Source organism: Lutra lutra, chromosome 6, assembly GCF_902655055.1.
Source record: "Lutra lutra chromosome 6, mLutLut1.2, whole genome shotgun sequence".
NCBI classification, from domain to species: domain Eukaryota; kingdom Metazoa; phylum Chordata; class Mammalia; order Carnivora; family Mustelidae; genus Lutra; species Lutra lutra.
This window is the reverse complement of record NC_062283.1, coordinates 63,797,095-63,810,762: the sequence shown is the minus strand read 5'-3', so window position 1 is coordinate 63,810,762 and position 13,668 is coordinate 63,797,095. Positions and strand designations below refer to the sequence as shown.

At 43.5% G+C, this 13,668-nt stretch overlaps 1 protein-coding gene across 4 annotated transcripts in view; it reads right to left on the bottom strand.

The window, feature by feature from the left end:
- USP49 (ubiquitin specific peptidase 49) overlaps positions 1-13,668 on the bottom strand; it is a 63,365-nt gene that overhangs the window by 7,041 nt on the left and 42,656 nt on the right. For 2 of the 4 annotated variants that reach the window (XM_047734340.1, XM_047734341.1), the window contains exons 2-6: positions 5,950-7,318; positions 4,644-4,848; positions 1,257-1,364; positions 632-686; positions 481-549 (exon numbers count right to left, since the gene is read on the bottom strand). In XM_047734340.1, coding sequence (XP_047590296.1) covers positions 481-549; positions 632-686; positions 1,257-1,364; positions 4,644-4,848; positions 5,950-7,290 — 1,778 coding nt within the window. In that variant the 5' untranslated portion in view covers positions 7,291-7,318. Of the gene's footprint in view, positions 1-480; positions 712-1,256; positions 1,365-4,643; positions 4,849-5,949; positions 7,319-13,668 lie in introns of those variants that run through there. The other 2 variants (XM_047734343.1, XM_047734342.1) reach the window with 2 other exon arrangements.

The window sequence follows — 13,668 nt, the reverse complement described above, 5'->3', positions numbered from 1 at the left end:
GTGCTCTGGGGGGACAAGGACTGAAAGCTCCTTAGGCGGGACCTTGTACCCCCATACCTCCTATGGTAAGGACATAGAAGTGCTCAGGAAATGTCTTCAGCTTTATTATCAGCCAGGGCTGGTGAAATTAATACAGTATCTCCATGAGGTTACGAATAGCATTTCTGCATAACCACGAAGGAAACAGAGGTCTGCAGAAGTATTAATAACAATGAGAAACCTCTAAAATTAATTGAACATTATGTTCTAGGAACCATGCTAAGTACTTTTACATGTGTCGGTTCCTGTCCATTCTTAGAACAATCTTCTGTTTTCACTTGGTGATATATCCAAAATCTGAACCCCTCTTTCACAGCTTTTTCCACTAGACTTTCATGTATGTAATATCCCCCTATAGATGAAATAAAAGGAAAGTGATGGAATGTGGACACACCAACCCTTTTCCGTGTTCCCCCACCCCACAGAGTCGAGCGCACGCACCTCCCTCTGTGTTGTAGCAATAGGCTGTGTAGTGTCCTGAGCCAAACCCTTTCCCGTGATGCATGACCACTGCGGAGAGATCATAGGCAAAGGTCTCTTTGTCAAGAGAGGAGAGCATGTCCCTGCAGCAGTAAGGTTCCATGGTTAATACCTGGTCAAAGACGACATGGACCCCAATCTTCTCTCGATGATTACGGCCAGACCACCTAAAACATGGATAGAAAGTTCTTACTAGTAAAAAAAAAATGCCATATGTTACCCTAGGAAGAGGGAGTTAAAACAGGGAACTGAGAATACATAACCTTCCAGATGTGGCTTTTGCATCAATAAAACAGTGATCAATGTCCACATGTATTTCCTGTGAGTGTTCCATAATGTACTCTGAAACTAGAAATCCCTAAAACAAGCAGTTCAGGCAATAATCTTTTTGTAGTTTACTGCCCGCCCTTCTTTTCACAGATTATGTCATATTTGGTCCTGAAGGTGATTCCAGATAAGCCCAGGTTAGGCTAGAGAATCTCCAAGCACAGACACCCAGTGCAGGCTGGCTGATGGGACAGAGCCGTGCAAGCTGAAGCCCTCTCCTGCCCGCTGCCCCGCCCCCCTTGAACATGCCTCACTGGGCAGGAAGCAGTTAATCACTATAGAAAGCGCAAGGTCTCCAGGGAACAGGCTTCTCATCCCAACACCAAAGAAGACATCCACCCTCACCAAAGCCTTTGAGGCAGCCATCCCCACAGCTCACGGCCACCTGGAAGGCCCCAAAGCAAGCTCACCTGAATCTTTAAGGTGTAGCCGGAGGACCTGAGGTAGTCTGTAGATCATTAACTGCTTTCTAGCTTCACTCAGAACAAGGGGTTTGGGATTGGATTTTCGTCGTTTGCCTATATGGTTTGGGAAAGTATAAGATATAGATTGTGAGGAGTCTTGTTCTTTCTTGGCTATGGCAGAGACTATGACTTGCCACCCAATATGCCTTCTTATTTCTCAGTACTAGGACTCGTTTTATCTGGGGCAGTGCTGTGACCCCTTGTCAGTCTGCATTTCCCAGCCCCACATGCCCGCCTGGTATGGCCACAGCAGTTCTCCCAGACACTCTTAGAGTGCCAAGCTGACTGCAACTGCTCCTCTTGGACCACGAGGTAACCTTGGAGAAGGAAGCCTTGAACTAGTCACATTGAAAGGTGCAAAGAGCTTGGGTCCCCAGTGACCATGCAGCTACTATGCTAGTCCCTGAATGTCCTTCAGACTTCTTTTATAGAACAGAAAAAAAAAAATTATACCTCATTTTAAAGTCATTATTTGAGTTAACTGAAAACAACCAAACCTAATCCTAATATATATATCCACTTCCAATTTTTTTAAAGAGATTTTATTTATTTATTTGACAGTGATCACAAGTAGGCAGAGAGAGATGGGGAAACAGGCTCCCTGCTGAGCAGAGAGCCGGATGCAGGGCTCCATCCCAGGACCCTAAGATCATGACCTGAGCCGAAAGCAGAGGCTTAACTCACTGAGCCACCCAGGCACCCCTCCACTTCCAAATTTCTGCAGCAGCAACCTCCAAAACTGGTATGGGTTTTGGGTGGAATATTCCCAATATCATGGATTTATTAATGGAATATACTGGAAGGTCACTGCAATAACACGCACGCAGAGTAGATGCACATGTCAGGGTTCTATGCCTTTATATATGGGCTTATGACTTAAATTGTGATCCACCAGAATGTAATTTTAAAAGTTTTTGTTTTCATCAAGTAGGCCTAATTCTATTTCCTGCTCACAGCTAGTTGTATGCTGTTCAAAACTCTCATCTTTAGTTTCCTCTCCTGTAAAATGGGAATAATGCATATATTTCAGGCTTGGAAAAAAAGTAAGAGGGCACAGGATTGCCAAAGGACGAGATATTTAAACAGATTCTTTCTTCAGCATGATTTGTTTGTGACGTATACAAATATTTACAAAAGAAACTGCTAGTTTTATAGTTTTATGCTGTATCTAGTTTTTGAAACATGTTTCTTGGATAAAAGCACATAGCTGGACATGGGAGGAAAAGGTGGACAGACTGGCCAAATTCATCCAGTCCAAAGCAGAACCAGTGGTCAGACTCTCATTTTGTTTCTAAAGCTACTGAATTGTGAGGGGAATGCATTTCTAAATTACATCAGATAAGCAATGGAAATAAAGTTCTCTTAATTTCCATGGGAAGCCTCTATACCCATTTACTGACAACTGCTCGGTTTTTATATTAATTAGACTGGTGAATGGATGGGAATATAAAACTAGTGGTCCTCTGTGGTGCCTGCTAATTATCTTTGAGATATCATGGTCTCAGTGTCTGAAGGGCTTGACATCTAAGTCCTATCTATACCACTCATGAAAGGCAGCAAATCACAGCCAAATGATGCTTCACAGGGCTCCCTGGGACAATAGACATGGGGCTGCTGGTTCTCATAGCAGGCTGTAACAGATGAGTGTGCCAGAGAACATTTCAGTAGGGCTGGTGGTCATGATATGTGGGGCAAGAACAGAAAGAAAATTCAGAGGGGTGCCTGGCCTTCTTTTACATTCTAATTCCCCAACAGATTTTCAGAAACTATTGCAGTGCCGCCTGGGAACCCTGGCAAGTGACTGCCACTCTCAGTAGAGGGAGTCTGTGAGCTAAGATGAAGACAATACAGAATCGGCTTTGTTTCCCTAAAATGAAATTCACAAAGAAAAAGAAATTACTGATTCAACTGAGATTGATCAGTTCTGTCTCCATTTGATTAAGCTGGCCATGTGGAGAGGTAGAAGCCTGATAGTTTTTAAACTTCACAAGCACATTACAACAATGCATCTCGTACCTTTTGCCATAGCTTTCCTTCCCTACTATTTGAGCTTGCCTAGAGAAATCCTGATACATTCGCACATCTGGCAACCAGAAAAATAATCCTTTCTTGCAAAAATAAATAAAAGTATTTCCTCCTTCTTCCGCCTTATCCGAGAATGATGGGAGTTAAAGCCTTAACATCCTTCTGTTCCTCACAAGTAAAAAGCTTTAGGAATCACTACCTTAAGAAAAACAAACAGATACTGTTCTAATAAGGTAATTTAAGTCACAACCTTTATATCTCGATAAGGAACAGGGTAGGTGACTCTGTAGTTAACCAAGTACACCATATCAAATTTTGTTTAAAAATGGGAGAATAATATCAAGCATGATTTTTTGTTTTTGTCCTGCCTCTTCAAGGACAATAGGTTTTCCAGAGTTCACTATTTTAAAAGACCATATATGCAAATATTTTAATAAGGGTTATCATAAAATTGTGGTTCTCAAAACTTGTAGTCCCAACTATTTTATGGGTGCAAATTGATCTCAAGACATCTATACAATCCATTAATTTTAGTTTCCAAACCCAAATTCGAACTTCCAGGTATTTGTTCTGCATTTCCTCTGTCCGTGCTGGGTTAGCAAACGCACTAAGTGGTAGTGTGGCAAGACAGAAGGAGCTCTGCATAAGGTACCTACATAACCATGTGGAAAGAGTTCCACTTTAAAATGAAAGCCGTGACAGAGAAATACTGTCTTACGACCTTCCCCAGATGCATGGCATGTGAAGGCATGTGAAGAAACAAATGCAGAAAGTAACCATGAAGCGGATGCACCTTCTGGCTTGCCTTCCTCGTCTCATACCAATCTATAGCATCGATTCTGACAGGCTTGAAATCTGCAAATAGAGTACAAGGCACATGTTTCTGATACTGTAACCCTCAAACAAGCAATGCTACCTGACTTCAGATGAAATAAAAACTGTCAGATCAATATTCATGAATTTAATCAGGACCTTGTAGCACTACAAAGCTAAGCACTCACATTCTTAGAGGCTCATTTCAGAACCCACACTTGCAAATGCCTCCCAAGATAAGAACTAATGTCAATCACAGCAGGAGTCAAAGGAAGCCCAACTCTTAGGTTTTGTTTTGTTTTAGAACAAATAATGTCCACACGCTTGTTTTCAGGAAAATGGGAGAAAAAAATTTTTTAAAGATGCTTTAGAACCACTCAATATTATCAGTGTTACTTTGGACTAAAAGGGCAAAAACAGCACCTTACACTGACAGTCCAGATGCATGTTTCCCCTCTCCCTCTCCCTCTCCACTTCTACCCCCCCAGCACTCACTGTTACACTGGTCACAAGCGTAGATTCTCCCTTCCAGGGCCTCTGTCTCTGTGAACTTGGCCAGCATTTCAGTGAGCAGGCACTCTGTCTGATTCAAAGGGACAAACCCCTTTTCTATGCAGTGATACCGTTCAGGGAATTCCAGGGACAGATCCCAAAAGGGCTCAATGGTATTGGATTTGTAATTGCATGATACACATGTGACCTAGAATGAAAAAATTGATTTACAGGTTACATAACCTCCATGCTTCCCACATACATTTTTGCTCGATTTATACAAAACACATAACTTACCAAAACTAAGTGTATAGTTTTCAAAAAAATTTTAATTATAATATTAAAATAATAAATGTAACCTTAAGAGCATTAGAGCATATTACTGTCAGTATACATTTCTAATTATGATGCTAGCTGGAACTGGAAAATCACACAGCACAGAGATTATTACCTACCCCTTTCTCTCTTCTTTCCTAAAGCATGCTCTACCATTCAGTGCTGCGGCAGTACAGACTGGGTTATCATGGGACCATTCTCAGATCAGTCCGAGATAGAGAATTAGCAGATCCTTATCTGTTCCTCTTGTCGTCATTCCTTCCTCATCCAAACCTTGCTGCTTCTACCCACTCCAACTTGCCTCTCTTTTTTGCCCTTGTTTCTGGCAGTATCCTTATATGAGACACAAACCTCTGTAACATAATGTGGAGGTTTTACTTGAATCCATTACCTTGCCCACCTTTTTAACTGTAAAGATTCTTTCTGCAGATTTCCACAAAGTCTTACCCAAGAGTCTTTTTTTATGTCCTTACATGGCCTATGATACAGCAAATGAGAGGTAATGGGGAATAGAAGGGGGGCTTGCTTAGGCCTTTGGCAGCCTCCTAGCCATCTCCTTTCCCTGTATGTAGAGAATGTTCTGGAAGGAAGAAGGCTCTTTCAAACTACTGTGAAACCAAGGTTATAGGCAAACTGTTCAATTTCCTAAAATTGATCAAAGATGGCATGCCAGCAACAGATTGTTAATTATAACAATGAGATTATATCACCAATACTGTCATTAAAGGTTAAAGACATTCACTGAAAATGACGCGATATGGCAAATTCAACTAAAGATCTGCCCAGAGGAGGCAAGTTCACCAAGGCCATAAGAGCACACAGCACAACCGAAGGTACAATGGCCACCCTCTGACACGCATCATGACGGCAAATGCTGGCTCTCTTCATCCGTCCAATAACCTGGCAGAGGCACTCAGGGAAGCCCCAACTAACCAGTAAGACTCCCTGCCATGTGATGGGCGGGGCAACCTACCTGACTGAGTAGCTGCCCGTGGAATATGGTGTTCACCACCTTTAAGACCTGTTTGGTGAGCTTCCTCTGGGAGAAGGGGATGAGGATCCGGCGCGTGGTGCCCTCGGACTCGAGTTCCTGCTGCACTTTGTGCAGCAGCTCGCACAAGAACTCCTGCGCATCCTGCTGGTCATAGCCGCGGAAGGCGGGGATCAGGCTCCACACGGAGTGAAGCATGGCGAAGGGCGACACCAGGGCCCACTTTCCGGACCACATGACTCGGAAAAGGGTGTGCAGTTCGTGACAGAGGGAAATGTGCTTCGAGCTCGGCTCCTTGTTCTGGATGAGTTCTAGGCTCCTGCTGATGGAGGCCCCGCCATTGAAGCAGAGACCCTCCCGCTCGCACGCGTCGGCCCCCTCGCTCCTGGCCGACAGCTCGGTGGCGGAGCTGCCGGCCGGCCTGCCGGAGAGCGGAGCCTTCCCGTTGGGGGCCTTGGGAAACAGCTGCTGGGTCTGGGAAGGGTCGAGGTTCAGAAAACATTCGCGGAACTTCTGGAGGTGGCTGAGCACCTGCAGGATGGAGTTCATGTAGCAGGTGTTGCCCAGGTTGCGCAGGCCCGTGACGCCCGGCGCCATGGCGGGCGCGCGGCGCGGCGGCGGGCGGCCCCCGGCGGGCGCGCGCGGTGAGGCGGGGCGCGGGGCGTCGGCGGCGCGCGGGGCGTGCAGCAGCAGGCGCGCGCTCTTGCGCGGAGGGGAGCTGGCCAGCTCCTCCAGCAGCCTCCGCTTCACCTCGCGCCGCCGCTGCCGCGCCTCCTCCTTCTTGCGCTCCAGCGCCTCCTCCTGCCGCCGCTGCTCCAGCTTCGCCTGGCCGCGGGAGCTCTTCTCGAACCAATGTCGCAGCGTCTTGGCCAGCAGGCGCTGGCGCCGGTACCACAGAGCCGTGAGCATCTGCGGCTGTCCCTGAGGAGCGCGCTGCGGCGGGACGGCATCCTCGCCGGCGGCCATGGACCGCAGCGTCCGGCCGCGCCTCAGCGGCGGGTCCTGCTTCTGGCCCCTGACCGCCAGCAGGGAGCTTCTGAGCAGCTTCAGGTCCCCCTCCGGGTTGTCGTTGAGCACGTAGTCCTTGCACAGGTAACAGAACACGTACAGATCCCGGACCTCCATGGCTAGCGGGTGCCCGGTCTCCTCAAAGTGTTTCAGGGCGTGATCTTCGATGTAGCGGCCGCAGGCCACGTGGGAGCACTTGAGACAAGCCCACACGGACTCGGTGGTGGCGCACTCCCGGCAGCACCACTTCTGCGGGTTCAGGATGGAGTGGTCCTGGGCGAGCCGCAACCGCCCGACATGTTTGCATCTATCCATGTCTCAGAGAAGGCTCCGCTCTTTCAACCTGGCATGACAGAGCCCCCGGAAAGAGAGAGAGAGAGCTTTCAGCAAAATATTTTCCCAGGAAAAGGCTTGCAACTGCCATTTTCAATTTAATGCTCATTACATTTTAATTCAAAATTGGTTCCATTGGAAGGAGGTTAAAAAAGACAAAGTAAGAAAGAAATACTGGGGGGGAGGGCTTAGCACCAAGTTGAATCTTTACATTTTCTAAGCCTGTACTAATTCTTGAATATCAGCTAATTTTTATGCGAGGCTAACTGGTATTCCTGAGGAAATGGCATTACCCTTAGTTCATACTGCACCCAACTGGCCACCAGGGGAAGGAAACTTGTATTCTGAACCATCTCTGAACTGATGATGTCCTGGAAGTGAAAGCCTCTATATCTTGTACTAATCAAGATCCTAGTTGTATGCACAAAGGGACAGAGGGCAGAAGAGACATGTTTTGTACACCAGTGAGAGATGAAGACCCTCAAAAAGTCAATCTTAGGTCCGTTTCAATGTACTTCAAAGCAAAGGTAACAGGATAAGATAAAGGTAAGAAAGAGAAAGTCCTCTACAGTACAAAGTATCATTTTTTTTCTTGAATCCAAACACCCTAAGGAGGTAGTGTGTGAGCCTCAATCTAAACAATTTTTTTAAGTAGGCTCTATGCCCAATGTGGAGTTCAAACTCACAAGCCCTAGATCAAGAGTCACATGTTCTACCAACTGAACCTGCCAAGTGCTCCAATCTAAATACCATTTTATAGGTCTACTATGGTTGAATGTTTGTGTACCCCCTTTCATATGCTAAAATATATCACACACACACACACACACCCGGCAATGGCACTGAGAGATGAAGCCTTTGGGAGATGATTAGGTCAAGAACGGGTTGACCCTCATGGGATGAGCCTTCACTAATGGGATTTATAAAACAGTTCCCTCACCTTTCACCCATGTAAAGACACAACAAAAAGCCAACGTTATGGTCACAAACCAGGAAGTCCTTACCAGACATGGAATCTGGAGCCATGATCTTGGACATCCCAGCCTCCAAACTGTGAGAAATGTTTGCTATTTATAAGCCACTCAGTCTATGGTATTTCTGTTATAGCAACCCTGAGGGACTAAGATAATGTGAAAAGAAAATGTACGTCTTGTAAAAAGGGTGGGAAAAGGTTTACTTTCTTTACTGAAAGTATAGGTAAGTACAGAATTAGATCTGACTTTTAGGACAAGTGGTGGAGTGGCTACTGGTTTAACCAAACTATCAAGCCAAAAGGAAAAAAAAAAAAGCAAATCTTCCAGATTATATATGTGAAAATGCTTTTTTAAAAAGATAACAACAGGGATGCCTGGGTGGCTCAGTTGGTTGGACGACTGCCTTCGGCTCAGGTCATGATTCCGGAGTCCCCGGATCGAGTCCGCATCGGGTTCCCAGCTCCATGGGGAGTCTGCTTCTCCCTCTGACCTTCTCCTCGCTCATGCTCTCTCTCACTGCCTCTCTCTTAAATTAATAAAATCTTTAAAAAAAATAAAAAGGTAACAACATATTGAGCTCTTTTCCCTTTTCTTTCCTGTCTTCCTAACATTGCTTCTAATGTTGTTCCTCAGATAGCCTAAGGAGCAGTTTCTCCAAGAAGAGGCTAGACGATTATTTTAAAAGAAAACTTTTTATTCTTTGGAAACTTGACAGTTTTTTTCCCCCCAGTACCAGTATTTGAAATTCCCTAAAGATAGTTCCTCTTATAAAGTGAACTTCCTTCACCCCCATTTCTTCTCCACTTTCATTTCTATGAGCAAATGAAGTTCCATGATTATGGAGTCACCCAGAGAAGTTTTAAATCCACTACACTGTGAGTAGTCCCTTTAGTTGGTTTCCAGATGCCCTTTTTGGCCTGGTACTATTGCCAAAACCCTCACAACTATACCACGGGACCAAATTAGAGATCCTTCCCATTTTTTATTGCCCATTCCAGATTGGCAAAGGCCAAGTCGCTAGATAAGAAACCTTTAAAATCATACAAAGGAAGCAACCTAGATGGTTTTCAATCAGATTAGATCATGCTCTTCCATTGAGTTCTTTCAGGATTTAGTTTTTCCTACATTATTTTTCAAATTATTGATTTGTTACTAAGTGCCCTTTTAGGTCAGCTCTCTGGATGTATTTATCCATTTCCAAACTAGATATCATCTTCAGAGAGAAGACCATGTGTTATATTTCTTTTTTTACTCCTTTATAATTTTGTGGGTGCTCAACTCTTAGTGGTCAAAGGCGTTCTATCAGAATTACCTTCCCACACAGTCCAGAATGGTACTGAAATAACCATTTGTTTACTTTTTATGGGGCACAGCCAAATTAAAACACATATACATTAAAAGATGAGATGGTAAATAACTGAATTTTCTTTTTGCTACTTACTACCAATCAAGAGCTCAAGTTGGCTACATATGATGCTTACAACCAATTACTGGGGACACAAATGAAAGTCAGTAATGGAAGAATGAAGGGGGAAAGAATCAAGAGACTGGCAATTCCCAAGTTTCTCACTTACTATTTTAAAAAATGTAGTTCCTGAGCCACTTACCAGCATCAGAATTCCCTAGGATAATTATGTACAGATTTCTGGTCACAACTCCAAACCTGATGAATGAGACTCTGGGGAGGGGTCTCAAATCTCTATTTTAAATAAGCCCTACAGATGACCCACCTATACATTAAAAACCTTAGAAACACTGCACTAATCCAATAAATTATTTAGGAATGAAGGTGTCCTCATGGAAACCAAAGAAAGAATTTTCTTTCTCAAAATCTTCTACTTTAGGTGCCTGGGTGGCTCAATGGGTTGAGCCTCTGACGTTGGCTCAGGTCATGATCTCAGGGTCCTGGGATCAAGCCCCGCATCAGGCTCTCTGTGCTCAGTGGGGAGCCTGCTTCCCCCCCCCACCCCCGCCTTCCTCTCTGCCTACTTGTGATCTGTCAAATAAATAAATAAAACCTTTTAAAAAAAATCTTCCACTTTGGCTAACATTGTCCAATAGAACTTTCTGCAATGAGGGAAATATAATTTATCTGTGTTGCTTAATACCATATTAACTAGCCTTGTGTGCCTGAGTACTTGAAATGTGGCTAGTGAGACTGAGGGACTGAACTTTTAAATTTATGTAATTCTACTTAATTTAAATTTAAATAGTGGCTGCATGTGCATAGTGGCTGCAATACTGGATAGCACAGACTTAAATACCCCAGGACATATGATCTTTAGCTCACTTGGCTTTTCCTTTTGTTTTCTTTCCCTCAGAAGATTCGGCACTTGCTGAATTGTATCTGAATAGCTTCTTCTTATGACTCAAAACCTGGCAAATCCCCATTTTAGCTGAGCCTTGATGTGTCTTCAGGAATTTAATTGTTACTGAGATCTTATCACATGAAACACAGCACAGCTTCAAATCCTATAAAGAGACTATCTCTGTGAACAGGAACACAGCGACACAACACCCAGAACACTGATGCCTTGCAAGATCAACTCCTGTGCTAGAAAAAATATGCTGCAACGACCAAAAGCCAAAATAGAAAAACACTAAAAAACCATTCCACACCCTCTCCGTGGAGAGCTATCAAATGGAAAGGGCACTCTGGAAATTCTTTCTTCCGATTTCATTTTCTGATCTATAAGTCTGCTGATCACGCACATCCCTTCCTGCACAGCCCTTTTCCCATTACAAATCTGTCGTGGTGACTCACTAACCTGCCATATGGCAGAGTAAATCCATTCAGGAAAACATGGGGCTACTTTGCACCTCACCACAGTGATTTAAGCTAGGCAGACTAGTTTCTCTAAAGAAAAAACGTATCCAGATCACAAAATGGAAACCACCCCAAAGTGACACACAAAAAAGCCCCTTTAACCAACATACAAAATAAAGAATAAAGAAAACATAATTCAAGTATACTTAGTTCAAGAAAGACAATGTTTAACTTACCTCTCATATATACTCTGACCACTTTATTTAAAAACAAGGCCTAACACCCACAGGCATAAAGAATTCCATTTTACATTTTCTGACATGTACACCTTTTTTCCCCTCATAATTCCCAAAGCTCATAAGAGTCCTAACATTTCCACTTAAAACAGACATCATCCAGGGTGACAAGTACCCAATATCCAAGAGATGAACTTGCAGCATGACTGGCAAAGAACAAGAAGTGCCTTAACAGTTCTCCATCATTAAGCAGATCAGCAACTTTCAATGACTGTCTTGTACACCCTGGGGTGATCTGCATATGGGGTAAACTTGACAAAATATTAGCTTTAGCTTCTTTAATTACCATAATTTCATTTTAAAAATACGACTCAAATGGAGCTAAAAGACATAATCACTATTTAAAAGTATTTTACTATAGTTAGTATCACTAAATATTAAATTAAAAGGTAATGAAATCTTCAATTCATGCCTTTTGTTCTGCTAAGAAACTTCTAGACTTATCCCATTTTTTAAAAAGTCTCTGTATGAGATGACTGAATATTACAATCATCTTTCAAGAATCTATAGTTTAAAAATATGATTGTCTTTTAATTGGACTAGTCCAATTGTTCTCCTGTAGCAAATTTCTTAGCTGATCCTAAATGTGTAACTGCATCATCAGAATAAAACTTCTGGGGGAGAAATCAACAAAAACCAAACAGGAAAAAAATAATCTCCTTTGGGGAGATTTCCATTTCTTTTCTCTCATAATATTGATTTCTTTTCAGTTCTTAACTAAGGACAGTGGAATAATCCTGCCTGGTCTTGGTGAGACCAAGTGGCATAAATTCCAGCTTCAGAGAGAGTAGACACTATGGTAACATGCTGACAGCCTTCATTTACATAAAAGAATACTAATTACGTGGTATCATCAACATCTGCGATTCTGCTCACTGCCATATGCGACAGCACAGGATATATTAACCCTTCAACTTACTAAATGTACCCTGACCTGCATGTACCACAAAACTTACAAAGATTGCTTGAAAAGGCATAGTGAATACATTTTTATAAATAAGTATTAAAAATGAATTTTATTTTCAGCTAACATTTTATTTCCAAAAGATATTGGAAAATATAATTTAATATCAATATACAATGAAGGAAAAGATGAAAGACATAGTTAATAACCCAAAGGGAAGAATGCTACATCCTAGAGAATTATGCAGGGCTCTAAAAGGCTGTATTATAAATACAATATAACCAGCCTTTTGAATTTTTAGGTGGCTAAAATAAAAATAAGACAAAAACAATAAACACAAAATAAGAAAAAGTCACAGCAGAGCATGAGAGGGATGAGGTTAGTCAAAGATAGTGTTCAGAAGCCCTTTGCTAAAACAGTGTATGTGTGGGGATGTGGCTAAGTAGGTGGAGTGTCCCCACATACTGCCACTCCCCTACCCACCTCTCCCATTCTCCAGGAATGTGGGGGTGGCAGGGAAAGGGGGGGAGGAGGGTAATTTATAGGTCAGAGCATGGCTCAGAGATTCCCAGGGAGGCAGAACTCTCTGAGAGGGTTTCAGAGGCTCTGACTAAATGGGTTCTTTAGCTCTCTGACCCCAGAGCTGGGATGGATGGCGGGTGAAGCAGCAGAGGCTCTTGGCCACAGGTAATGGTATGCTGCTGTACCGGGCATGCCCGAGCCTTGTGAGCTACGTCACTGCTCACCTGGCCTCGGCCATCAAGTCCTGGTGTTCAGGAGTGATTGTGTAATTGTGGGTGACAGCAGATTGCAGGTTATGCCCATGTAGTAATGTCTGTCTCACTGGCATTAGAACCTGCCTTCTTGGATTAGAAAGGAGTTGCGTTCATCTAGGGAGCTCTGGGCTGGGCCCACAGCGCTGCTTTGCCCAGGGGAGGGGCTGTGCCTGTGGCCCAGCAGGGAAATGACAAAGACAGCACAACAATGAAGGAACAAATGCTCTGCTCGTTCACCTTTCTCTCCAAGTACACACATGCTCAAGTCCCTCCTGTCTAGACAGAGAAAGAGAGACATACAGACAAAAGTTCGCCCTGCCTCTAGATGATCACTGACACTGTTGTTAGGCTCTTCCTCCTTCTGCCCACTTTACTTCTGGCAACATAATGTGCAGCTGCATCACCTTCCTCACAGCTCACTCCTTAACACATTCATTTCATGGAAACTATTTTTGCAAAGGTTATTGGCAATTTCCTTATAGCTAAGTTCATTAGCCTGAATTTTCGGCTACTGTTCTCTGGTTTTCTTCCCACGTCTGAAATCACACCTTCCCTGTTTTCGTGTCTCTGTCTTCCTTAAAATGTATGCTTTCCTTAAGATTTTGCCCTCAGCTCTCCTCTTAGTGATTTCACCTATTCCTAG